The 26923-nt window shown below is 46.1% G+C and overlaps 2 protein-coding genes across 3 annotated transcripts in view; one reads left to right on the top strand and one right to left on the bottom strand.

Annotated features, from left to right (window-relative positions):
• Positions 1-24531, bottom strand: MCOLN1 (mucolipin TRP cation channel 1). Its single transcript, XM_081894336.1, has 15 exons — positions 24455-24531; positions 20352-20465; positions 19855-20072; positions 16742-16909; positions 16504-16660; positions 14439-14556; positions 12084-12180; positions 11791-11890; positions 10431-10537; positions 8956-9105; positions 6947-7048; positions 5655-5777; positions 3999-4205; positions 2818-2948; positions 1-1750 (listed from the first exon to the last, which is right to left on the bottom strand). The coding sequence occupies exons 2-15, from the start codon at positions 20353-20355 to the stop codon at positions 1714-1716; spliced, it is 1719 nt and encodes a 572-aa protein (XP_081750462.1). The 5' UTR covers positions 20356-20465; positions 24455-24531; the 3' UTR covers positions 1-1713.
• The window catches only part of RASAL3 (RAS protein activator like 3), a 145917-nt gene continuing 135911 nt past the window's right edge, over positions 16918-26923 (top strand). For both annotated transcript variants that reach the window (XM_081893861.1, XM_081893859.1), the window contains exon 1: positions 16918-18200. The gene's annotated coding sequence lies outside the window, so the exon portion shown is untranslated. The remainder of the gene's footprint in view (positions 18201-26923) is intronic.

The raw sequence follows: 26923 nt of genomic DNA, 5'->3' as shown, positions 1-26923 counted from the left end.
TCACTTTTCTCATACCTGTATTTCTGTTTAGCTGTAAATTATTTACTTCAGTCATTCAGAACTGAACTTCGTTGTTTCATAAATTATATTAACACTCAAAACTGGTTACATCTCATTTGTTGCAGCAGTTCTATAAAATTAATGCTTTAAAACAAGTGACCATTATTTGACAATACTTAAGAGGTCAACAGACCTCCCTCTCTCTCTTTTTTCACTAGTTCATTTATAGACAGTGGAAGGGAAGAGACGGCACAGTTAGCTCCTCTTCCTCCTGACAAGGCAAATTCTAAACCTGGTCGTAGACATTTCTGCGCCTGAAGTGAAGAGTTGCAATAATCCCCCTGGTCTCCTGGAACAGAGCTCATTTTTCTAAAGGAGGCCCAGAGAAAGCAGGAGAAAATGGTGTCCTTACTCATAAAAGCAACTGATTCGGAGCCAGAGCACTCTTGGGAATAAGTGGATGTGGTGATTCCTCGTTGGCATAAATACCAATATCTTCCTTAGCCTCAATGCAAAATCCCAAACAACATGGAATTGTGTGCAAGAGACAGCCTTGAAGATCAAACTACCCGCAGAAAGCAGTCCCATGCCTTAGCTGTAGGCGAGTGCCTCTTCTGAAGCAGAAAAACATGTTCTCCAAAGTAGATTCTAGTCTTAGCCTACTGACATTTCATTTAAGATCCCATATTCTCTTAATCCTAAACTTGACCAGTGAGCATGCTGCAATCTTCCTGTGCAACAATCCAGGGGAAATAAATTGATTTACTGATACCTGATTGAAACGCAAGCCATGCCCAGCACAGTTGTCTATACAGAGGCTGCAGAAATGGGATTAGATGTGTCATCCTTAAGACAGGCCTACCTGCCTGATTGAGAACAGAATCTGTTCCAAACCAAAACAGCAGCAAGGCCACGGACTGGGAGAGGATGGGAAAGACACTTTAGCCGAACCCCAGAGCAAATCCTGCACAGGGCGAGGCAGGAAAAGCCTTGCCCTTCACCCCAGTGTTTTGAAACGGCTTCCCCACCCCTTACGACACAGAGGCTTTATTAAAATCCATCCTGTAGCATCCCAAACCTTCCAGGTGCCAGCCAGATGTCAGGTGCTTGAGGGAAACAAAGCAGAACCTTTGTGCCAGTCCTTCGGAGGCAAATGTGGCACTTGAAAAAGTTGATGCGCAGGCAGCGTGGAAACCTCCACAAAGTCTCAAAAGCGACGTAAAGGGCTTTGCCTTGACTCACTCCTGGTGTGACCCTTTGTAAGCCTTTTTTCTTCCAAAATAAAACTTTTCTTAAAAAACAACAACACAGAAAACTGCATTCCCCCGCTGCAACTGTCTGGCAAACCTGCTAATCCCACAGGGAGCCTGGGAAAAGCCGGTACACACAGGCCAGCAATAAATCAGCCAGGACTATTGCAGCGCCAGTTCAAGACTGGGGGAGATACTGGTTAAAACTCTAGTCCCCGCCCCCTCCCCCTTGTCCCCCAAGTGTCTGTTGCTCAGACACCAAGGACTGTTTCAACGGCTCTCCGTGGAACCGGCACATAAGGTCGCAGCCCACAGGAGGCAAGGATATCGGCTGCCCCCTCCCATCCTAGTCCCTGCCGGAAGATAGGAGGTAGAAGGCGTCGTCAGTCTCAGAGGTCCAGCTGCAGGTCCGTGCCCAGCAATGATCAGTCAAGGCAGTCCTTCTCGCTCTCTGTCACAGCGCTCAGTTCACCACCAGGACGTTCTCCTGCAGTGGGGTTCTTGCGGGAGGGTTCAAGGAGGGAGAAAAGAAAGTCCTTGAGAAATAATCTTTCCACGGATAATAGATCGCAAACGCTGCGGAGAGAACGTGAATCGCAAAACAATATGGGGACAGACACAAAATGGGCGCTGACTGGTGAAGTGGAGAAAAACAACTACTGGAAAGTGAAATATGAAATGCAGAAATAAAGAAAATCATCAAACCATGCCCCCTCCCTAAAAATGTGTCCTGGGCTCCAAGCACTGGCTTTTCTGCCCCCAATGAGTCCTTTAATACCTGTTTGAAGGCACAGCCCTGACCCCCTGCACAGAAGAGGGATTTGGGAAGGGGAAAGGTGGGGTCTTATGGGACACGGATGGCGCTGTGGTCTAAACCACTGAGCCTAGGGCTTGCCGATGGGAAGGTCGGCAGTTCGAATTCCCACTACGGAGTGAGCTCCTGCCAACCTAGCAGTTCGAAAGCACGTCAAAGTGCAAGTAGATAAATAGGTACCACTCCAGCAGGAAGGTAAACAGCGTTTCCATGCGCTGCTCTGGTTTCGCCAGAAGTGGCTTAGTCAGGCTGGCCACATGACCCGGAATAACTGTCTGCAGACAAACGTTGGCTCACTTGGCCAGTAAAGTGAGATGAGCGCCACAACCCCAGAGTTGATCGTGACTGGACTTAACCGTCAAGGGTCCTTTACCTTTTTTCTTTTTTAAGGTGGGGTCTGTTCTTGGAGTACAAACGGGGCCTGGCCACCCAAAGAAGAGTTTGGATTTGATATCCCGCTTTATCACTACCCTAAGGAGTCTCAAAGCGGCTAACATTCTCCTTTCCCTTCCTCCCCCACAACAAACATTCTGTGAAGTAAGTGAGGCTGAGAGACTTCAGAGAAGTGTGACCAGCCCAAGGTCACCCAGCAGCTGCACGTGGAGGAGCGGGGAAGCAAACCTGGTTCACCAGATTACGAGTCTACTGCTCTTAACCACTACACCACACTGGCTCTCTCAAATGGCTGGAGTCCAAGAACAGGCGTTCAGAATAGTGTGGAAGTCACTCGAGACCCATCCCCTGCAGACTTACCTCTCGCAGCAGCAGAAGACTGAACATGAGGAAGCACTGTCCCTGCGGAACTTGCCCGATTTGGGGCTGTCTTTGCACTCGGCTATGTAAGCGTGGAGCTGGGTGATAGATGCTTCCCCCTCAGACTGATGCTGCAAGAGCAAGAGACGAGAGACAGGGTTTGCATAGCACTATCTAGGGGTCAGAGCAGTTCTGGGACTGCAGGAAGGAGAGGACTCCTAACAGACGCAAAAAATCAGACGGTGTCTCTGGACTGGCTCTAGGCCTCAGGGCTGGAGTCAGATGCAGTTCAGCAGAAGCAGAGCCAGCTGTTAGTGAAGTTACCTTCTTTATTCAAGGCAACAAACACACACTGAACAGCGCTCTCAATAGGTCTCGCCAGGGTGGATAAAAATCAATTATTTTTTAAAAATAAAATTTAAAAATTGATTTTTTTTATTTAAATCAGATTTTTAAAATAAAATGCTTTTGGAGGAAAGTATCTTTCTAAAGATAGCTTTCTATTTAAGTTACATTACATTTAGTCCAAAGGCTATTCATCAGGAAATAAGGATTTAAGTTTTTCATGTATGCTAAAACTCAAGCTAAGCTTTTTAAAAAAAAGTCATTTAACCACATCAGTTAACAAACATGGATACATATCCTATAATGTTATCGTTTTAGTTAAATAAATGGTTTAAATGGTTATTAAGGAATTGATTATTTTTCTCCTTCCAATGAAGTACAGCAGAAAAGTTGTCCAAATATAAACAGTTAACTTATTAAACCTCACAATAATTTCATAATTATCTGTCAATGTATTTCTAATAGTATAAGCAAATCAGTAGTTTTTGATATAACTGTAAAAACTACTCTGAAAATTTATTATTCAAAAAATGAAACCTTCATCTGCTTGTAAATATTAAGATTATACCAGCAAGAATGAGTTTTTCTGTAAAAAAAATGATTTAAGTCAAGTCTTACTGACTAGTGATTTAAATCAAGTCCTACTGACTAGTGATTTAAATTGTGAGGGCACGAGGAGAAGGGGACGACAGAGGACGAGATGGTTGGACAGTGTTCTCGAAGCTACCAGCATGAGTTTGACCAAACTGCGGGAGGCAGTGGAAGACAGGAGTGCCTGACGTGCTCGTGGGGTCACGAAGAGTCGGACACGACTAAATGACTAAACAACAACAAACCTTGATGGTCTCGTAGGAGCCAGTGATGAGAGCAATGAAGAGGCTGAGCACCATGTAGATAAACAGGCTGATGAAAGTGTACAGGTAGACCTGGCTAAAAAGCCACACCAAGTAGCTGTTCTGCTGCATCGCGGCAAAGGTCACAAACATGTCGTCCCCGTTGATGAGCGAGAAAAGGCATTCTGACACCATCGAGAGGGTGCGGAACTGAAACCAAAAGAGCAGACAAGAGCTGAGGACAAGCGAGGCCCCAAATCTGGAGACAATAGGTGGGTGGGAGAAACAGACATTTATGAGGACGACGACGACGATTTTCAGGTTTATATATTTCAATAATTTTACAACTCTGCTGGCTTCAGAGCGAAGAGGGATGAGGGACGGAAAGGGCTCCATGTAAGGGCTCCCTTCCATCCCTCCTCCCGCTTCGCTCTGAAGCCAGAAGGGCAAGAGCCGCTGCGCAGCTATCGCTCTTGCTCCTGCTGGCTTCCCGCCTCGCTGTAGAGCAAGCAAAGCACCTGTCCCGGTGTCTCCTCCTTTTCTTGCTCTGGCGTCGCCGTGTTTTACAGCGAGGCGGGAGGAGGGATGGGTAAGCAAAAGTGGGAGAGAAGCCATGTAAGCGGCTCTCACTTTGCTTGCTTTAAAGCAAGAAAAGCAAGAGCCGCTTACATGCTCTGCGCAGAATTATTTTTTTTTTTCTTGCTTTCCCCCTCTAAAAACTAGGTACGTCTTATGGTCAGGTGCGTCTTATGGAGCGAAAAATACGGTAATTTGGTATTTAAATGATTGGTATTAGCAATTGTACAGTGGTACCTCGGGTTACATACGCTTCAGGTTACATACACCGCTAACCCAGAAATAGTACCTTAGGTTAAGAACTTTGCTTCAGAATGAGAATAGAAATCGTGCTCTGGTGGTGCGGCGGCAGGAGCTAAAGTGGTGCTTCAGGTTAAGAACAGTTTCAGGTTAAAAACGGACCTCCAGAATGAATTAAGTACTTAACCTGAGGTACCACTGTATTATAATTTGGTATTGTTATGATGAAGCTATTAAAGGTAAAGGTAAAGGTACCCCTGCCCGTACGGGCCAGTCGTGTCCGACTCTAGGGTTGCGCGCTCATCTCGCTCAAAGAGGCCGGGAGCCGGTGCCGTCTGAAGACACTTCCGGGTCACGTGGCCAGCGTGACGAAGCTGCTCTGGTGAGCCAGCACCAGCGCAGCACACGGAAACTCCGCTTACCTTCCCGCTATAAAGCGGTACCTATTTATCTACTTGCACTTAAGAGTGCTTTCGAACTGCTAGGTGGGCAGGAGCTAGGACCGAACGACAGGAGCTCACCCTGCTGCGGGGATTCGAACCGCCGACCTTGCGATGAGCAAGTCCTAGGCACTGAGGTTTTACCACAGCGCCACCCGCGTCCCTGATGAAGCTATTATTGGATTGTAATTGAAAATAATAATAATTATAACAACAACAACAACAATAGCTACAAGCACTTGGCTCTGTTGTAGCATTAACTCTTCCAAGATTTAGGCGACCATCCCTTTCCCCAAGGAAGACACATATTAACAGTGACAATGATCTGAAAAGTTCATTGCTTTGTTTGCACTGAAGCTGGTGGCTCCATGACAGTTCTATCCCCTGCTCTCCTTCCACATACCTTGACATGGTAGGGTCCCAGCACAATCCAACCACAGAAGCAGTAGCCCAAGTAGATGACTGCCACGCAGCAGCAGAAACGGATGACGTTGGGGAGGGCAACCCGCATGGTGACAATGAGGATCTAGGGAGACAGCAAGCGAGAAAACTTGAGTGGGAAAATGCCGCCCTCAATTCGGATCAGGGAGACCCAGTTACAAGTCCCAGGCGGCTCTCGTCTTGGTGAAATTAGGAGTGACCCAGATAAGGAACATTGAAGCTGCAAGAGCATCAGGCAACAGGCAGGAGATGCAAATACAACATTTGTTTTGGGGTACAGAATCCATCACCCTGGAAATCTCAGGTTTCTCATACGTGGTGGACGTGTAAGGTAGTAAAAAAATTATGGGAGAAGATATATAATGAACTAAAAAAAAATGTTCAAAACAACCTTTTCTTAAAAACCTGAAGCTTTTATTTTAGGAATTTTAGGTGCCGAACTCCCAACAGATCAGAAAAGACTATTTATGTACGTGACCGCTGCTGCTCGGATGTTATTAGCTCAGAGATAGAAAGAAGAAGATGAACTATCAGAAAAGAATGGCAGATTAAGTTGATGGACTATGCTGAATTGGCAAAAATGACTGGAAGAATCAGAAACCAGGAAGACCAAAATTTTAATAAGGAATGGGGAAAATGTATAATTTACCTTAAAAACCATTGTAAACAATTATTAGTAGGATTGGAATAACACTTGTAGTTTAATGTTGAATTTTGGGTATAATGGAGATTTAAAAGATTTGGATTAATGGAGGATTAATGCAGGAGGAAAAGGTTGATATAAGGACCCAAAAGGGGAGGAAGGAAGTTCAGGAGTCTTCAGAATTCTGTTTCTATGTTGGTTGTTTGATAATTGCTTGTAAATTTCAAAATTTGAAAAATTAAATAATTTTAAAAAACAAAAACAAGGGCAGCTTTGTTTGTCAACATTTAGCAGATGAAACTCTTCCTGATAAGGAGATGCCAGGAAACACCATCTGGTAAAATTTTCCATTTCGTGCAGTTATTAAAGGCACGGGAGTTGTATGATGGAAAAAATTATGGATCCCTAATGTAGATCTGTAAGGAAATTTCCACTGGGTGGAGAGAAAGTCAGAACACCTGAATCTCAAAACCAAATAATTTTTTTTAAAAAAAAGGAAATCTCAGGTTTCATTTTTAAAAAGATAAAATAAAGGATTCATTTTGGGATCTTGCTCCTGCCTGTATATACTGTATTGGGCATGAGAAAGCAAGCAAAGGGACTCAGCTTACATTGTACTTCTGGAAGAAGCTGAGATAACGCATGACGCCGACCCAAACCAGGAGTGTAGAGGTGCCCAGGAGAATTCCACATACGTCGTAGTTGGCAAAGTTCTGCAAATAAACAACACATGGTGCAGGGTTGCTCTTTAGGTGTGGTGAGAGCAGGGTCTCTTCTGCTCAGACTGTAGCCCAGGATCTGAAACCTTCTTCCCTGGGCTCTAGCCCTCAGGCTGCCTGGTGTCAAGGCTTCAGGAAATCCTATCCCTCCCCCGGTGGGATGCCGAAAAGCAGAAAAACAAAGAGAGTTCTTACCAAGTATAATAATCATCATAATCATAATTTATTATTTATACCCCACCCATCTGGCTGGGTTTCCCCAGCCACTCTAGGCGGCTTCCAACTGAATATTAAAAACAATACAACATCAGACATTAAAAACTTCCCTAAACTTCAGTTGTCTTTTAAAAGTAAAATAGTTGTTTATCTCTCTGACATCTGATGGGAGGGCGTTCCACAGGGCGGGTGCGACTACCGAGAAGGCCCTCTGCCTGGTTCCCTGTAACCTCACTTCTTGCAGCGAGGGAACCGCCAGAAGGCCCTCAAAGCTGGACCTCAGTGTCCGGGCTGAACGATGGGGGTGGAGACGCTCCTTCAGGTATACAGGACCGAGGCCATTTAGGGCTTTAAAGGTCAGCACCAACACTTTGAATTGTGCTAGGAAATGTACTGGTAGTTTATTCAATACAGTCATACCTCGTGTTGCGCACACGCGCAGAAGCAATCTATTGCGCTCCGCGCTTGCGCCGCTCCAGTTGCGGACTTTTCGGGGTGCGAATGGCACCCCGGAATGGATCGTGTCCGCAACTAGAGGTATCACTGTATTCACAGAGAGACAAAGGGGCTCAAGCTCTGTTTCAGACTAGTGGGTTTGGCCCGCTTGATTCTGAGGGATAACTTTAAATCTCCATGGGAAGGGGAGATAGTGGAGGAAGTGCAGAAGTGCGGGTTGTCCTCCCTTTATATAGAGTCCATGACGTATAGCCACGCAAGCCACGCTCAAAGATTAAGGGATATTGCCAGACAGGAGGACATAGCCCATGTGAAACCTAGGTTGTTTCTGGGGGAGCAGTTGTATCAGGCTGCTCCAGCTCGCTACCTGGCGGATATCCACTACATGGAATACCGCAGACTATTTACTGCGGCTAGGCTGAATGTCCTTGACTCGGCGGTTCTGAAGGGAAGATATGGAGGAGTCCCATATGACCAGAGATTATGCCACTGTGCATTGGGTGAGGTAGAATCCACAGAGCACATTTTACTGAGCTGTCCCTTCTACAACGATTTAAGACAGTATCTTATAACTCCATACTTACCCCAGTTCAGTTCCCGACAAAGAGGAGAGCAGACAGCATATCTGCTAAATAAGTCTTCTGGGAAAACAACTTTGTCAGTGGCTAAATTCCTTTTCCTGGCACTCAAGTGTCGGAAACGTATAACTGAATGCTTTGATGTGGGTTATCTGCGAGAGGTCTAGTACTGTGGCCCTACCTTATTTATGTACCCCTATGATGTTATAGTTTATAAGTATTGTGTAATGTTTTATTTCTGACTATCGGTCGAATAAAGGAAATTGTATAGAGAGACAAAGGAAGCGGTCTCTCTTGGATAATGGTGTTGCTCTGAGTAAAGTCCCACCCCCTCAGTCCCTCCTATTCTACGCCACCCTTGCGCCAGCTAATCTTTCTGCCTCTGAGATTTCTGTTCTGCTACTCTCATTGCACACCTGCTTCTGGAAGGGGGGGGGGTCAGGAATGCTTTCAAGAGACACTGAGTTTGTTAGCTGTCTCTCCCCTGATATTTCTTCTTCCTGCTGCTCCCCCAATATTTCCCAGCTTTCCCCCTCTGCAGCCTCTGAACCATGCCCTTCTGCAAACCACTGTTCTAAATCTATACTGCCCTCCTCTTCTCCCCCCCCCTTCCTCCTCAGTCCAGCCCCTGATACCTGGACTGTTTCTTACCTTGGACTCAATCCCAATCTTCATGATAGTTCCGGACACAGTAAGGATGTCGCTCACCACAAGCAGGATGTACCAACCATTCACAAATTCCAGGCGGTCGGACAGGCAGATGTCTTGATTGTAGCGGCGCTGGAAAAAATGGCTGAACTCCTGTGCAAGGAAAAGGAGCTGCTGGTGAGCTTCCCACCTCCTGAAAAACACACGGCCTCTTGTTCCCTCCTGTCAAAGTCCCCGCCGTCTCGACTGCTCTGCTTCCCTTGCTCCAGAAGGGAGACATAAGGACTTCTACCATTAAGCTTGGAAGACCCCAACCACGATGCACAAGCCTAGACAGCAACACAGTTCTTACGAGGCAACCGCTAGCTATTCCACAATGGAGGGGGGAAACTAAGGCTGGGCGATATCTGGTTTCCAACATTGCGATAACAGCTAAACATTGCGATATACTGATATATCACAACGTCTGAAATAAGGATGGAGCCATGTAGAGGCATTGACTGGCTTCACGGTTTTCCCCCCACATTGTGATTTTTTGCATAGCGCACACGCACACATACACACCAGGAGTCACAATATATTACCAGGTCAAAAACTATGAAACTAATACAAGATATGGAATTCAAATCGGGTTCAGATGATATATTGCTATATCCAGTGGCGTAGCGTGGGGGGTGCAGGGGGGGCCGGCCGCACCGGGCGCAACATCTGGGAGTTAGGGTTAGGGGGTGCAAATTACTTGCCTTGCCCTGGGTGCTGACAACCCACGCTACGCCACTGGCTATATCACCCAGCCTGATAAAAAACCTGGCCAACATAGTCCCCACTGCTAGAAGAATACGGCACTGGAGTCTCTGCAGAATAAAAGCTGCTGGATCACATAAACGCAGGATTTTTAATTTTGAAAGCAATTTTTGATTGCTACATTAAGCATTGCCTTAAGCAGACAATGAAGTTTTCACCAACGTCCTTTGCTAACATCCCTGGGCAAATGTCTCACCTACGTTCTGCCCCATCCTAACAACATTTTTCATGTTTTTCTTTTAAAAGTTGTTTTGCCACCCCACCCTGCTACAACCACCAGAACTCCCTGCAATTTTATGTGTCTGTCTGTGTTCTGGAGGGGTTGTAGTTACCTGGTGCCTTTCAAACCCTTCCCCTCCCTATTTCTGCACTCCACACAACTATTGCTGCGGCAGGTCCTCGTGCCATGGCCTGGCCAGACTTTGAGTTGCACGGGATCCAGGTTTATGAATGCAAACATACTTTGGAATATTTGTCTTCTTGCCCCACCAACGCTACAATCACTTTCAGCTACTGCTCTTTACTGGAGCGGATTAGTGCAACAAAGCTTTTGCCTGCAGACAGCAGCACCCTGAAATTTGTGTGTGGCTGGCTCAGTGACAAGAGCATAGACTTTTCACGCAGAAAGTCCTGGGTGGTACGTCTGTAAATAAGGATGACCCAGCAATGCTCACATGCTGCAGGAGAAGCCCCCTGATGATGGAGCGGCCGCACAAGATGAAAGATAGTACGCAGATGAGGAGCACCACCACGTCAAAGAACATCCGGAAGCTGTTGTCTCCTGCAAGAAAGGAGGAAGGCAGTGTTGGGTTTCTAGAAAATGTGGGGAGCTAGAGAACAAGGAAACGGTCACACTCCCCACCCGCAGAATTTTCAGTCCAAATAGGCTAGTTAGAGAACCCAGAGGTTGTTGGGGGATGGAAGTTTCTGCAGGCAGCAAAAATGATGCTATGAGGCACATGGAAGAAGTCCTAGAGTTTCTGGAGGGAAAAGTAGGCCAGCTGGAGCAGGGACAGAGAGAATTGTGGGGAAAGGGGGCAACGGGGGGTTGCCAAAAGCAAAAATGGGAGAGGAAGAGAGAACAGCCTGAGCTGTAGGGACTTAGGACTGATCGAGCCTAATTGGGATAAAAAACACACAGGACAAAGACCTTGGGATGACTGAGAATATAAGCCATTTGGCTGCGACCATTGTAAAAAGGGCCAATTCAATGCTAGAAATCATTAAAAATGGAACTGAAAGTACCGTATTTTTCGCTCTATAAGACACACTTTTTCCCTCCTAGAGCGAAAAATACGGTAAAACAGCAGGTGTCACAATGCCATTATACTAATCTGTAGCATGCCTGGAATATAAGGTATAGTCTGGTCATCCCAGCCCTTCAAAGAAAAGTTTATGTGCTTGAGAAGGTCCAGAAAAAGGACAAATAAACCTTAGTGATGCAGACACCCTTCCCTATGAAGAAAATCTTAAAGAGGTTGAGACTTTTGAATTTAGAAAACGAAAATCACCAGCTAATGAGACGAATATGACAAAGAGTTTAAACATCATCATCGTTGTGGACATCAGTTTGTGAAACTGGATACTAAAGAAATATGTTCCTTTCTGCAGCATAAGCTTATGAAATGATCGTCTCGGGCTTTGGCAAGTCATTAAATTAGACGGCTAAGAAGGAACTGAGAGGTTTCCATAATCAAAGATGCAATTCAATGGGTTCATGAATGGGATAAGTCAGCAACGTGGAGGCTGAGAAAGAGTTCCACATAACACTCAAATCTCTTTTTCTGAAGTCCGTATTTTGGCAGGATTACGCTAGCCTTATGGACACATTCAGATTTACAGTGCCATGAAAAAACCAAATATCCTTTAAGTCAATTAGGATATTGATTCTCATTAGCCAGGAACTAAAGACCAAACCCTTAAAAAAATCAATCTGCAAACGGTCCCTGAGCAGTGCTTTAAGCGCTGCTCTTATACAGGTGAGGTGCTGCCTTCGAAAAGGTTTATATTGCTCCCCCTGAAACCCCCTGATACCTTTGCCAGAGACACTGGGGTCTTTGCATTCCTGGATATCCACTTTGTTGTCCAAGTGAATCTTCACTCGGCCACTGTGTGCTTTATTGTCAAATGTGATCTGAGGGTGGAGGAGGAGTAGAAGAAGAAAAGAATGACAATGTACATCCTGGGGGAAATTCCACCGGGCAGCACAGCAGAAGAAGCCCCAGAGCAGCATCTCCGGTCCTCTCAGTCCAGCGTGTGAATGAGGGCTCCTCACACACAGCCGGAAAGGAGGCAAAAGCAACACCTCCTCAAGCATCCTTACTCACTGTGATGGAAAAGGTGTAGCAGTCCGGGATTTCGTTGTTGATGATGGTTTGGATGTTGATGGCTTTCAGCTTAAACCGGATGGTGACATTGATGAGCCTGGCAGAAACAAGACGTGGAGGTTTATAGGTGGTACATGACCCCAGTCAAGCTTGCAAAAATTTACCACTTGCCTGATAATAAATGTTGGAAATGTAAAGAGACTGAAGGTACATTCTTTCACCTTTGGTGGACGTGCCCAAGGATTAAGGCTTTCTGGGAAATGATATATAATGAAATGAAAAAGGTATTTAAATATACCTTCCTGAAGAAACCAGAGGCCTTTCTCCTGGGCATGGTTGGCCAATTGGTGCCAAAGAAGGATAGAACATTCTTTATGTATGCCACAACAGCAGCAAGAATACTCATCGCAAAGTATTGGAAGTCACAAGATCTACCCACCTTGGAAGAATGGCAGATGAAGGTGATAGACTATATGGGACTGGCAAAAATGACTAGCAGAATCCGAGACCAGGGAAGAGAGACGGCGGAAGAAGATTGGAAGAAATTTAAGGACTATCTTGGGAAATATTGCAAAATTAATGAATGTTAGAATGATGTTGGTTTAGAAAATTAAGGGGTTTTTCAGCTGTAATGATTAAGTAAAAAGAAAAGAAAGGTTGAAAATTAAATGAAAAATAAGGGAGAGGATTTGCTGAATTAATAATTAGAAATTGGAATACAAAAAGGGGAGGTATGAGGAGGTCGGGGAAGTAAGTTATAAGAAAATAAGGGAATGAAACTTTACTTGTTTTTAAATAGTTTTTAGTTTTTTATTTTTTTTGTTTTTTATTTTTTGTGTTTGTGTTTTGTTTTTATTACTTTTTTTTGTATAACCTTTGAAATTTCAATAAATATCTTTAAAAAAAAAAACAAGACGTGGAGGGTCAGCTCTGTCAGAATCTACCACCGAACGTCACAGTTTCCCACTGAATGACCGCAAACAGAATGGAGAGCCTCTCTTGTCGGAAAACCTGAAGGGAGCTGAGCCTTATAAGCTCAGAAAAAAGGAGGCAAAATGTGCACATTTGGAAAACCATGTGCTTCAGGGACTTGACTTCCTCCCTGACTTTTGGCCGTAGATAAGCAGAACAAAGCGAAAGGAGTCTCTTACCACTTACAAATTTTAATGATCACAGAGAGAGAAGAACCCATCCCTTGGAATGAAGGTGCTCCCAATTAAGGGTTCCACCCACTTCCTCCCTAGTCCCCCCCGCCCGTCACTCCCGCATCTTGCAACCTGATCTCGCAACCATTGTGCTTTCTGCGCTGCCACCTTATCTGCTCTCCTTGACCTTGGGCTGAGCGGATGGTCGCTTTCCAGAGAAAGTGGGTCTGAACTCTCTCTCTCTCTCCCAGTTCTTCTCCTCCTAGCTGGACTACTGCAATGCACTCTACATGGGGCTACCTTTGAAGGTGACCCGGAAACTACAATTAATCCAGAATGCGGCAGCAAGACTGGTGACTGGGAGCGGCCGCCGAGACCACATAACACCGGTCTTGAAAGACCTACATTGGCTCCCAGTACGTTTCCAAACACAATTCAAAGTGTTGGTGCTGACCTTTAAAGCCCTAAATGGCCTCAGCCCAGTATACCTGAAGGAGCATCTCCACCCCCATCGTTCTGCCCGGACGCTGAGGTCCAGTGCTGAGGGCCTTCTGGCGGTTCCCTCATTGTGAGAAGCAAAGCTAGAGGGAACCAGGCAGAGGGCCTTCTCGGCAGTGGCGCCTGCCCTGTGGAACGCCCTCCCGTCAGATGTCAAAGAGATAAACAACTACCTGACATTCAGAAGACACCTGAAGGCAGCCCTGTTCAGGGAAGTTTTTAATGTGTGATATTTTAGTGTATTTTTGGTCTTTGTTGGAAGCCGCCCAGAGTGGCTGGGGAAGCCCAGCCAGATGGGCAGGGTACAAATAATAAATTATTATTATTATAGCTGTTCCCCACCCAGTACTTCCCAGCTTCTGCTTTCTGAACTATGTCCCTCTGCAAACCGCTGTTACAAATCTATACTACTTCCCTGCTCCTGGGAAGATTCAGGATCCTGATCAGGAGCAGGGGGAGGCTCCCACCATTCCTCCTCAGTGCAGCCCTCCTCAGCACGGTCCCTGACACCATGTTGGGTACAAAAATCAACAGCTGCAACATGTCAATTGATAAATGTAAGATTAGTAGGCAGAAACCCTCAGGTCTGCAAAGTTGTCCCCCCAAAAAAGTGTAATGGGAATACATGAATTCCCTCCTGCGAATTCCTCCAGTTGGAGTCTGTGTCTTACCCTCTTGCTATTGCAAACACCAAGAAAGTGTGTCTGCTTACTTGTAAAACTTGAGAGTGAAGTTCCTGTAGCTGCGCTCTGGCTCCAGGAGGGCTCCAGACGTCTCCTCAGAGTCCTGGGCAGAAGGTATATTTTGTGGGGGATCAACGCCAACGCACTCTACGCAGAAAAGAGGAACAGATTCATATGTGTAGGGGCAGCATTGGGGAGAAAGGAAAAAAACGCCAGCAGTTTTGTGGTATCTTCTCAAACTAAAGTTACACCTGCAACTCATTTTTTATTGGTAAGAGGTAAAATGCAGAGAATAGCATTCCATAAACATAGCTCCTGCACGAACAGGGCAGCTTTCCTCAATCTGGGTCACAGATCAGCACAAGTCAAGTAACTTAGAAACTTGAAAGAAGCACAACTCAAGAAAGGAGAAAGTGTAAAGAGCAGAGTTTCCAGACTCTACAGTGGTACCTCGGGTTACAGACGCTTCAAGTTATAGACGCTTCAGGTTACAGACTCCACTAACCAAGAAATATTCCTTCGGGTTAAGAACTTTGCTTCGGGATGAGAACAGAAATCGCGCGGCGGTGGCAGCAGGAGGCCCCATTAGCTAAAGTGGTACCTCAGGTTAAGAACAGTTTCAGGTTAAGAACGGACCTCCAGAACGAATTAAGTTCTTAAGCCAAGGTGCCACAGTACAAGGAACTGTGCCTTAACTCTAAACACCTGCCTTTCCTCTAAACTAGGCTTGCCATACGTCAGGAAAATTCCTGACATGTCCTGGTTTTCAGGTGTAAAAATGGCATCGGAGAAAATTTTGCCAAATTGGCAAAATGTCAGGGAAAACTTGAATGCATGGCAATGTGATGGAAAAAGGAGCTGGTTTGTTTCGAAAACAAAGCTCAACAACTTTGGTGTGTTTCAAAAAACCCAAAAAAACCTCAAAAACTTTGTGGGTGTCAGGAATTTTACTTTTTGAAATAGGGTAACCCTAAACCCCACTGTGGAACTCAAACAGCAAGATAGGTCATCTCCACAGGTAACGTAAAGGACCCCTGCATGGTTAAATCCAGTCAAAGGCGACTGTCATCTCGCTTTCAGGCCGAGGGAGCCTGCATTTGTCCACAGACAGCTTTCCGGGTCATGTGGCCAGCATGACTAAACTGCTTCTGGCACAACGGAACACCGTGATGGAAACCAGAGTATACGGAAACACCATCTACCTTCCCGTCACAGCGGTACCTATTTATCTACTTGTACTGGTAAGCTTTCGAACAACCAAAGTTCCACTGTATTTTCACCTAAATTCTAAACAGTGAATCGCCTCAGCAGATGTTAAGCAGATGGCAGCCCTAATAATCACCAGCCTACAGAAACAGAATGAGATTGCAGCATTCAGCACACTGAGCGAGTAGAGGCTAACCGGCGGTCTCTCCAGATGTTGGACTCAAACTCCCACCCACCCCAGTCGGTATAGCCAACATTCAGTGATTATGGGAGTTTTGGTCCAACAACAACTAGAGAGCCAAAGGTTAGCTATCCCTGACACAGAGGAAGGTGGCACCTATCCACAGGAACCCATGACGGACTGAATAAGGAAAAAAAATAAAATAAAAGCTTCTTGACAGATTTAGCCCCCAAAGCATCAAGGATTCTGTTCCAGGACTGCCCTCCTCCACTTAAAAGGTAAAGGTAAAGGACCCCTGGACGGTTAAGTGCAGTCAAAGGTGACTATGGGGTTGTGGCGCTCATCTCGCTTTCAGGCTGAGGGAGCCAGCATTTGTCCACAGACAGCTTTCCGGGTCACTTGGCCAGCATGACTAAACCGCTTCTGGCACAATGGGACACAATGATGGAAACCAGAGTATACGGAAACGCCGTTTACCTTCCCACCACAGCGGTACCTATTTATCTACTTGCACTGGCGTGCTTTCGAACTGCTAGGTTGGCAGGAGCTGGGACAGAGCACTGGAAGCTCACCCCGTCGTGTGGATTCGAACTGCCAGCCTTCCATTCGGCAAGCCCAAGAGCCTCAGTGGTTTAGACCACAGCGCCACCCGCGTCCCTCGCAGAGCATAGAGGATGCTGGAGGCCCTAGGAAAGGCACTTGCTCACCTGTGATGACTTTGGGGTCGATGTTGAAGGTGTCATTGGCCGGGTCAATCCTTCCTTTCCGGTAGTAATGCTGGCAAAGCATGAGCGCCGACTGGTTTGCACTCCCCGCAGGCACATAGGCATAGCGTCCGACTGTCTCGTTCGCAACGGCCAGGTACTATGGGGGAAGTTGCAATGGTCATCCCAGTCGTGTCCAGCCGCCTTCCCCTTCCCCACCAGCTTTCTACTCGCTTCTCACCTTATCCACCGCGTAGACCATGTGCTCATAGACATCTGCCTGTGTATAAACGGCATAGGTCTCCTCTGCCCCATCCACATAGTTCTTCAGGAAGAGGTGCTTGAACGTCATCGTGTTCTCCTCTTTGAAGGTGACCACCATCTGATTGCTGAGCCCAAAGAGGACGAGCTGTGCGGAGGGGAGGCAGAGAGCAGGGACCAAGCAGAGGAGCAGTTAAGAATCTATGACACACTGGGCAATAGATATAGGGCATGATATAGATTTTAATTTTCCAGATTCATTTCTTTTTTAACATTTCAGTTTAATATTTGGTAAACGAGCGGCTATATGTCCTTTTCAAGGGGGTTTCAGCATCGTAAGTCTGTGGTGCAGTTTATCTGGGTCTGAGGTAACTTCTGTTTCTGCTTGTCTTACTTTCATCTTGTTAAACTTTGGCTGTATCTGCACTACACATTAAAAGCTCTGGGATAACATTTTGGAAAAATGGGGCTGGGGCTCCCTCAGGGTGAAACCCCCACCCTCCAGCTCTCATTCCCCAGTCCCCAACCCAGGGTGTGGGGGGCATCCTTCAAAGCCACCATAGCCTCATACTCCTTCCAGTATTGGAGGCAGCCTAGCTTTCCTCAGAGGGTTATTGCCAGGATAATTTGGACAGGGAAAGCACACCATGTATACCACCTTGACTTCCTTGGAGGAAAGGTCGGGTGTTCAAGTAAGAATAAAGCACCAAGGAAGACCCCCTGAGAGTACAAAAGTGTTTTTGAAAGCGCCTAGAGGTGGTGAGTAGCCAGGTAGAGAGAGAAGCCCCCACCCTAAAATGAAAAGGCAAGAACTTTCAAACCACTGGAACCAATAATGCACAATGACTAAACGAGGAACAGCCAGCCAGCCAACACTTTGGGCAGGCAGGCGAGTTTTCATGAGGTGTTGGAAACTGGATCACAATCAGGGCCCATTTTATTTCCTTCGATTCCCATAGGGATGTGAGGCAGGGGGTGTTTGGGGGAAACTATAACGGAAGCCCAGATCCAGCTGCCCTGGCCCTCCTGGTGAGGGGTAAATTAAGGGGCAGGGCAGGTGCTTGGAAGTTGGATGAGGATACCAAGTGTTGACATGGGGCTGAGATGGAGAGAGAGAGAGACAGACAGACAGAGAGAGAGAGAGCCCACAGTCCATTGGGTGAGGCCTTGGCCAAGATCTGACTTCACAATGGGCCTCAGAATGTTTTGTTTCCCAGGAAACCAGGTGAGTTGTTTGAAAGGATCCTGAGATCAGTTAAAAGCTCATTCAACTGTCTCCTTCAGATCAGTTGGCACCAGAGATGTCTTGCTGCTTTAGAGAACTGTATTTTTTGGATCAGTTGGCATCGGAAACATCTGCTTCTTTCGGACAACTTCTTTGGCTCAGTTGAAAGCCCAGAGAATGGTCTTCTGCCTCCCCTGCTGCCACAGAAGGTAAGGTAAAAGGCAAAGAGGGGAGACATTCTGAAGCTTTGTTCTCCCCCCCCCACCCCACGGGCAGTTTTTAAAGATGCACCTTGGTTATTTGACCTTCCTAAATCCCATGCTCCCAGGGAGTGTTCTGGTTAATTTTCTGAGTTTTTCATTTGTCTCCATCCAAATGTTGGGATAATTGCCACCTCCCCCCCCCCAAAAAATGAGTAAAATCCTCCCCCTCCCTCAATTTTACCACCCACAAATTTCTAGGAGCTCATTTTTCACTCAACCCTAAAATACACACCCCACCTCTGCAGGGCTCACACCTGCATCCTTAAGTTCTCCCTCTATCAGGTGCATTTCCAGCAAATTGAATTAGTTCCTCAACTCCCAACTCCTATCAGCCCTAGGCAGCAGATCCAGGGTGTCAAATTTCATGGAGTGGGGGGGGCAGTTGGAATCTAGCAGAAACATCTGGAGGGTTTGGACACATAAAACAAGGTGATTTATCATCATAACATTGGGTAACTAGTCAGGAGTTTGTCCTGACCCTGATTATGAATGGCCAGAACTAGCCACTCACTGCCTAGTGTGGAAAGTGGAGCAAAGGACATTTTAGGAGAGCAGATGCTGGGATCAGTTCTGCACTCAAAATGAAAAATTGTGTCACTGTGTGCAAAGAGAAGTAACCGGCTGTGACCTTTGTTTAAAAAAGTCAAGTGGTGACCTGACACATAGGTAAGAGAGGCTTTCCGACTGAGAAATGCCAAAATCGCCTCAAAACGTGTGGCTGGTGGACACAATCTGCAAGGAGGAGGAGGAGGCCGTCACCTGCATCTGGAGAGCTTACTCTCATTTGCTTGGCACCTAAAGGTGTATAATGAAGGCACCAGGTGAGCCTCACTTGAGAAAATAAAACCCCTTTTATAAAACTTCCTCCTCATTCTTGCTGCCTGCTGGTGAATCCACAAACATGGCACCTCTTCCTTCAGCCCTTTTTTTGGAAATGCAGGCAGAGCACTGCAAGAAAGAGGGAGAGAGGGCAATGTCTTCTGCTCCGAATCTCTCTCTGTGTGTATTTGTGTTGGGGGGCAGGCAGGGGGCAGAGAGAGTTAAAGACCAAAGGCCTGGTTATAGAAGAAACCTTATTGCCTGGTGCCTAAAAATATATGGTAGTCCCAGTACAACCGTGAAGCCTTTTCTACCTGTGGCAACTGACTAGAGCAAGTTACAGGTAGGGTAGCTGTGTTGGTCTGTCATGGTCGAAACAAATAAAATAAAATTAAATTAAAAAATTCCTTCCAGTAGTGGTTAAGTCCAGTCAAAGGTGACTATGGGGTTGCAGCACTCATCTCGCTTTCAGGCTGAGGGAGCCAGCGTTTGTCCACAGACAGCTTATCCAGTTTGTCCATGTGGCCAGCATGACTAAACCGCTTCTGGCACAATGGGACACCGTGATGGAAACCAGAGCACATGGAAACGCCGTTTACCTTCCTGCTGCAGCGGTATCTATTTATCTACTTGCACTGGCGTGCTTTCGAACTGCTAGGTTGGCAGGAGGTGGGACAGAGCAACAGGAGCTCACCCTATTGCGGGGATTCGAACCGCTGACCTTCCGATCGGCAAGCCCAAGAGGCTCAGTGGTTTAGACCACAGCACCACCTGCATCTCACATACCTGAATGGTGACTATTAGGATCTTGATCAGCTGGAGCACCAGTTTGAATGGCTTGCGGCCTTTGGCACGAAACTTGTCACAGGGGCTCATGAAGAAATACTTCAGACGCCTGCGGAGCTCCTCTTCTTCTGGTTGAATGGAAGCAAAGCCCAGGTCTGGCCTCGTGTCCCCATCCTGGGACCCGTAGCTATTCACTGGGGTGAGCAGCTTCTGTGTCTCTGCAAAGAGGGGGGAAAGCGCGCAGGTTTCTACAGTCCCGATTTCATGCCATAAGGAAGGGGACTGAAATCCTTTCTGTTCACATCAGCGTGATCCAGAGATTCCTGTGGTTTAGGCAGATTAGGCTACTCAAGCGCTGCAACATGCAGCGTTACAGCAATTAACCCCATCAAAGCATAGCCCAATTTTACGTCCCCTGTTACCCAGGAATCTGACCAATCAACAGGAAATAAACTTCACAGCTTTGCAGCGTCCACAGCAATGTCCTCTGCCCTTACCCATTCTGCAGTTTCCGAGTCAGCTGTTATCAGAAGAGTCTCTCACAAGACTGGCTTTGTGACTTTGTGCTGCTTTTCGATCCCCTTCGAGGCGTTCTGCTTGCCAGCCAGGACCTAAGAACAACACGAGCGCATGTCTTTGAAGACGCAGCCATGGCAAATTATGCCTAGGCGCAACATCAGGCCCAACAGCTCTAGGAAATGTGAGCAGGCGAGACAGGCCTTGCCACAAAACAGCTTGTTTTGCTGTTTGCGATGCTGTTGTGCAAAGCAAGCACAAAACAGCTGCTCCCAGCTCCTTTGAGGCAGGTAAGGAGGGAGGTGCACCTAGCGCTCCGGCAGAACTGCAAAAAGGAGGAAGCGTTCCCAGTGAGACAACCCTGTGTTTCTGGTTACGAGTCCGAAGAGGAAATTCCACACGGGATCTAAACTGCTGATTGGCACAGACACAAAGTTCAGCACACTGAACAAAAGAAAACACAGTGTTGTATGCTTCAGCGCGCGCACGCACACTCTAAAATCCAAGACATGCCCCCTGAGAGCCTCTGAAGGCAGGAGAGTTCCCTAAACCAAATATAAATATTGCATTTATATCCCACTGTTCACCCGCCACCATTTTTTCCTCAATCCTGTGAGGTTGGTTAGGATGAAATCGAGCAGCTAGCCCACGGGCGGGCAAACTAAGGCCGGAGGGCCGGTTCTGGCCCAATCGCCTTCTAAATCTGGCCCTCAGACGGTCCAGGAATCAGCGTGTTTTTACATGAGTAGAAAGTGTGCTTTTATTTAAAATGCATCTCTGGGTTATTTGTGGGGCATAGGAATTCGTTCATTCCCCCCCCCCAATATATAGTCCGGCCCCCCACAAGGTCTGAGGGACAGTGAACTGGCCCCCTGCTGAAAAAGTTTGCAAAAAAGTTTGCTAACAAGGTCACCCAGTTAGCTTAATGGCTCACGTGAGGATTTGAAGATAGCTCTCGCCCATGCTTTAGCTGACAGACAAATGACCACTGAGGTCCCTTCGAACTTTACCATTCTATGATTCTATTATCCTAGCTCATTTCGCTAAATGCTGCACCACACTTGCTCCCAGGCAACCCCACTTCTGTCTCCTCAAAAGGCTCGGCTGCTGAGATTTTGTAGTCTTTCACTTCTTCATTTGCCCTCGAGACTTTTCATTCAGTCAAGCTCACGGGATTTAGGAGGAACACAACAAAATGCAATTTTAGCACACACTCAACCAATCATGACAAAGGACAACCAACTCCTTGAAGAAGGAATTTTTGAACATTTCTGCATCGGCAACCGCGACACATTTACTGGGGCCACATAAGGCGAGAAGCAAGCCAGGTTAAATATTTAGAGAATGCCTTATTGTTGTTAGCCGCTTTGAGCCCGGCTCTGGCTGGGGAGGGTGGGATATAAATAAATCTATTATTATTATTATTATTATTATTATTATTATTATTATTATTATTATTAAGAATTTGTCAGCTAAGGAACGAGAAGCACTTTGGGACCTATTTCTGCCCCATTCTTCCATTTCTGACTTTGGAGAAGCTCAACTCTTTCCCACCTAGATTTATCTCTTTCCCACCTAGACTTATCTGCCTAAAATTTTTAATCTTAATCTTAATCTTTTCTTATGAATGGCTAATATCTGCCCTTGTGAGTTGTGAATTGTGTTATATTATTTGTGGTTTGTACGAGTCCGCTGTTTTATTTATTTGTTGTTGTTGTTGTTGTTGTTGTTGTTGTTGTTGTTGTTGTTGTGTGTTTCATGATGGGCGTAAAGCCGAATAAACATTTTTGATATCTGTTAAAGATTAGCTGGGCAGTGCCAGGCTTACATGGTGGAGACTAGGGAGCGCATATGAAGGGATACAGGACTTGTAGCCCCATGGAACATGTTTTTTTCCCCCAAGCACCCACTTGCAGAGCAGAGGCAGAGAACTGGCAAGGCAAGCTCTCTCCAAGAGCAGTTTTTACGGCTGTTGAGCAACCTCAGGTTTCCACCAGACGCAATCAGAAAACCTGAAGGGTTGGGTAAGGACACTTGGAACTCCATCTGGGTCCAAACATTAAAAAGCAGCATGAGAAAGTCTGGGGGAAATGATTCACGGATGGTATTTAACTCCAAGTAGGCTTACTAAGATGTATAAGACTGAATCAGGAAAGTGCTGGAGATGCAAAGAGCTGGAGGGAACGTTCTTTCATACGTGGTGGACTTGTAAAAGGGTAAAAGAGTATTGGGAAATGATCCATAATGAACTGAAAAAAAATGTTTAAAAGTACTTTGCCAAAAAAACTCAGAGTCCTTCCCGTTGGGGATAATTAAGACTGAAATTCCCAGGTGTCAAAAACAGTTATTTATGTATGCTACTACTGCAGCCCATATTTTGTTAGCCCCCCCAAAAAAGGAAAACGAGCGAGGTCCCAACCAAAGAAGAGTGGCCACTTAAATTGACAGAATATGCACAACTTGCAGACTTAACATACAGAATAAGAGAGCAAGAAGAACATATGTTTAGAGAAGATTGGAAAACATTTATTGAATATATGGGAAATAATTGTGTACAGCTGAAAACTCTGGAAGCATCAAGATAAATTCAACTGTATAAATAAGTTTTGATGGCTGCAATAATGGAATGCTGAATGGTATAGTTTTTGTAAAATATGCAGGGATTTAGGATATGTAAAATGAACCATGGAAAGAGAAGAAGGGAAGTCATTGATATTTTAAGGATGCAAAATGAGTATTTTAAAACAGAAAATTTAATAAAAATTATAGAGAGAGAGAAGAAAAGAGAGAAATTGGTAGGACTGGACACACTTTCGATTAGTAAAGGGGAAGAAGAAAATAATTGGAATGTGATGCTGCACAGTTTGGTCCCAGCAGATCCAGGGACCTCCTAGCTCACCACAGAAACTGTCCCTCTTTATTCAGCTATTTCATTCTTGACACTATTGATCCTGCTATTCTTGGTTTCTGCTCCCAGACTTTGGAACTTCCTCCCCAGAGAAATCAGACCAGCTCCCATGCGAAGACGACCTTCTTGTTCCAACAGGATTACAGGAACCGACTGCTTTTAATGAAAGTGTCGGTGCCGTGCTGTTTTTATTGCAATTATCAGTAGGTTCTTAATAGATCTTACAGCCATGTACATAGTTTTAAGAGCCGGTGTGATGTCATGGTTGGAGTGCCCGAATAGGGCCTGGCAGACCAGGGTTCAAATCCCTGCCCAAGCCATGAAACTCACTAGGTGACCTTGGGGGCCAGTCACTGACCTACCCCAAAGGGTTGTTGTGTGGACTAAATGAGGAGGGGGAGAACTACGTACACAACCTTGGGCTCCTTGGGAAAAAAGGTGGGGCAGAAATGCAATCAATCAATCAATGGTTTGTTATTAATTAAATGATTGGAGCTCCCCCACAACTATGTTTTTAGCTGTTCTTATTTTTATGCATAAAGTGCCTTGAGTCCCTGTCAGTGGAAAAGGTGGAGCAATAATAATAATAATAATAATAATAATAATAGCCAGCCTGCAGTAGACTATCCTGCTCCCCGCTCTGATAGGATCTCATTCATTTGATTAGATCCTGTGTGCTATTGTTCTCTGAACTGTCCTGGGGCAAAAACACCTCCTCTCAATTGCTCTTCAATTGTGTGGCAACTTTTTGCCCGTGATCTCCTTCCCTCCCCGTTCGCAGGATCCGTCTCCTTCCCTCCCCACAACCACCCCAGGCGAGGCTCCATCAAGGGGCGCTGGGGGGCAAACGGTCGCACCCCCTCCCTCCCTCCCTCCGTGCCGCAGCCCCGATCCAACCCGCCTCCCCAGCCCCCGATGCGGGCATCTTTCCCGCAGCGAAAATAAAGGTCGTCGGGATCCCCCGGACACGCGTCCCTCCTACACGTCACGTCTGGTTTCACCACTTCGGGTGACATTCAGCCAGGTGCTCTTTGGCTTTCCGAGGGTCGCCCGCACTCAATCCCGGAATCCCAACGCCGGACACACATAACTACACGCGCGCGTGCATTCACACGTTCAACATGAAAGCTTCGTTTTGTCGGGGTTGGGGGGGGGACGACGGCGGGACTCCCTTACCTCCTTCGCGGCCGGCTCGGAAAGTAACAACAAGAGGATCCCAACATCCGGTCAGGAGCCCAGAAGGGGCGGGCGGGGGCGGGGCGAGACGCGTCAGAACCCGGAGGAAGGGGGAGGGGAGGCGTGGGAGGCGGCGCTGGATTTCCGGGTTTAGAATGTTGCAAAGAGGCGCGGGATTGAAATTAGAGATGCTCGCTCTTCAACTCGGAGCTGCACACATTTTTTCAGTTCAGATATGCACGCGTTTATGTGCAGGCGCTTTAATCCAGATGTGCACGCGCGTTTCGATTCAGATATGCCCGTGTTTAAGGCCAGATGTGCACGCGTTTGAACTCGGATATGCACGCGTTTATATGCACACGCTTTAATTCAGATATGCACGCGTTTCAGTTCAGATATGCACGCGTTTATATGCACGGGCTATAATTCAGATATGCACGCGTTTGAACTCGGATATGCACGCGTTTATATGCACACACTTTAATACAGATGTGCACGCCTTTATATGCATGTGGTTTAGTTCAGATATGCCGGTGTTTGAACTCAGATGTGCCTGTGTTTTATGTCTGATACAGGGCCGGATTTAGGTTTGATGAGGCCCTAAGTTACTGAAGGTAATGGGGCCCTTTATATGTCCAGCTGTCTTTTGTCAACAACAAATTGTCACTGTTTTTGTGTGTGTTGAATATATGCTATATGGTAATTTATGGACCTAATAGGTATCTAAGGCCATTTGCACATAACAAAATATGTATTTTATCAAAGTAATTGTTGAACTGAAATACAATTAAGAAGAAGTATATTAATAGTGAAATACAATTAAGAAGTATATACCAGTCCATGCAGAATGTAGGCATCCTATATATAGAAATGAGCAAACCAGTGATATTTTAGGGAGCAGGCAGGCCCATTACTTACAGCAAAATGACATTTAGAAGAACAGTACTCCTAGAAGCATAGGACTGTAGAGGTGGAAGGTACCCTGAGGGCCAACTCCTGGCAATGCAAGGAATCTCTTGCCCAATGTGGGGATTGAACCCACGACCCTGAAGTTAAGAGTCTCATGCTCTACCAACTGATAAAACATTTGGTACCACATAAAAACTTAAAAAGCAGAGACATCGCATTAAAGCTATGGTTTTCCCAGTAGTGATGTATGGAAGTGAGAGCTGGACCATAAAGAAGGCTGATCGCCGAAGAATTGATGCTTTTGAATTGTGGTGCTAGAGGAGACTCTTGAGAGTCCCATGGATTGCAAGAAGATCAAACCTATCCATTCTGAAGGAAATCAGCCCTGAGTGCTCACTGGAAGGACAGATCCTGAAGCTGAGGCTCCAATACTTTGGCCACCTCATGAGAAGAGAAGACTCCCTGGAAAAGACCCTGATGTTGGGAAAGGTGGAGGGCACAAGGAGAAGGGGACGACAGAGGACGAGATGGTTGGACAGTGTTCTCAAAGCTACCAGCATGAGTCTGACCAAACTGCAGGAGGCAGTGGAAGACAGGAGTGCCTGGCGTGCTCTGGTCCATGGGGTCACGAAGAGTCGGACATGACTAAACGACAACAACAACCACATAAAAACACATTAGGGGTAACAGCAAAGATTAAATGGCCCCTTTAACCCAAACACCGGTGCTCAGTTGAATAATGTACAGTACTTATTTGGAGACAAGACTTATTTGGAGGCAAGGCACATTGTACTCCCCAACAATGCAAAATGGAGATAAAAGATTTGTAAAAAGAAACAGCAAGATGTTGGGTCTATAGGCGTTCACCTTCCACTTTGCCCTTTGCTCTCTGGGTGTGGAGAGGTGCCCTTTGCTAGGCTGATTGCTTGGATAGATGACAATGATCGATTTATATTTTCTCAAAGGGAGGCCTGGGGACACTGGGGTTAATAATCTACACACAGAGTGGAATCTGAGATAACTGTTTGTGAAGCAAAGAAGGAAGAGAAAATGACCTGCATTAGCTAGACCTAAATCAAATCCTCAACAAGCTACTTAATACCCTGGTATTGATTTCAGTATCCTTTCTCCAGGGCATTGAAACTGTTGTTTTCTGATCCAAGGTTCAACCACAACGTGTGTAGAACCTTTGGAATTTGCCCAGTGATGCCAAACGCAGCAAGCATTTCACTAAATGTGCTGCAAGGTGCTTATTTCTTGCAAAGGTGAAGGACATGCAAATTTTCCAAGAAGCAGTTGTGCGGTACCATAGAGACCAAACTATTTTGTGGCATGGGTTTTCATAAGGCTAAGGCTAGCGCGCTTCTCAGATAGCTTGGAAAGAACTTCTAAAAGGCGACATTTCGTGGACTCGCCAGGTGGGGTGGGCACTTTTAAAAGGTTTTACAGCCTATATTTCCATGCTTTTCTTTGCTGCCTGCTTTTTGCTGTGTTAAAACTCAGCTGCCGTTCTCTCACCAAAGAGTGCTTGGGTTGTACTGTGGTGGCCTCCATGTAGGT

Source organism: Podarcis melisellensis (genome assembly GCF_964234715.1).
Source record: "Podarcis melisellensis genome assembly, chromosome: 17".
Lineage (NCBI taxonomy): Eukaryota > Metazoa > Chordata > Lepidosauria > Squamata > Lacertidae > Podarcis > Podarcis melisellensis.
The sequence above is the reverse complement of the archived record's forward strand: the minus strand, read 5'-3'. Positions and strand labels throughout refer to the sequence as shown.

What these genes read in the sequence shown, in the direction of transcription:
- MCOLN1 (XM_081894336.1), bottom strand. An exon ending in CGACCCCAAAGTCATCACAG is followed by an intron (nt 14,557 to 16,503) that starts GTGAGCAAGTGC and finishes TTTTCTGCGTAG; the next exon opens with AGTGCGTTGGCGTTGATCCC. An exon ending in TTCACTCTCAAGTTTTACAA is followed by an intron (nt 12,181 to 14,438) that starts GTAAGCAGACAC and finishes TGTTTCTGCCAG; the next exon opens with GCTCATCAATGTCACCATCC.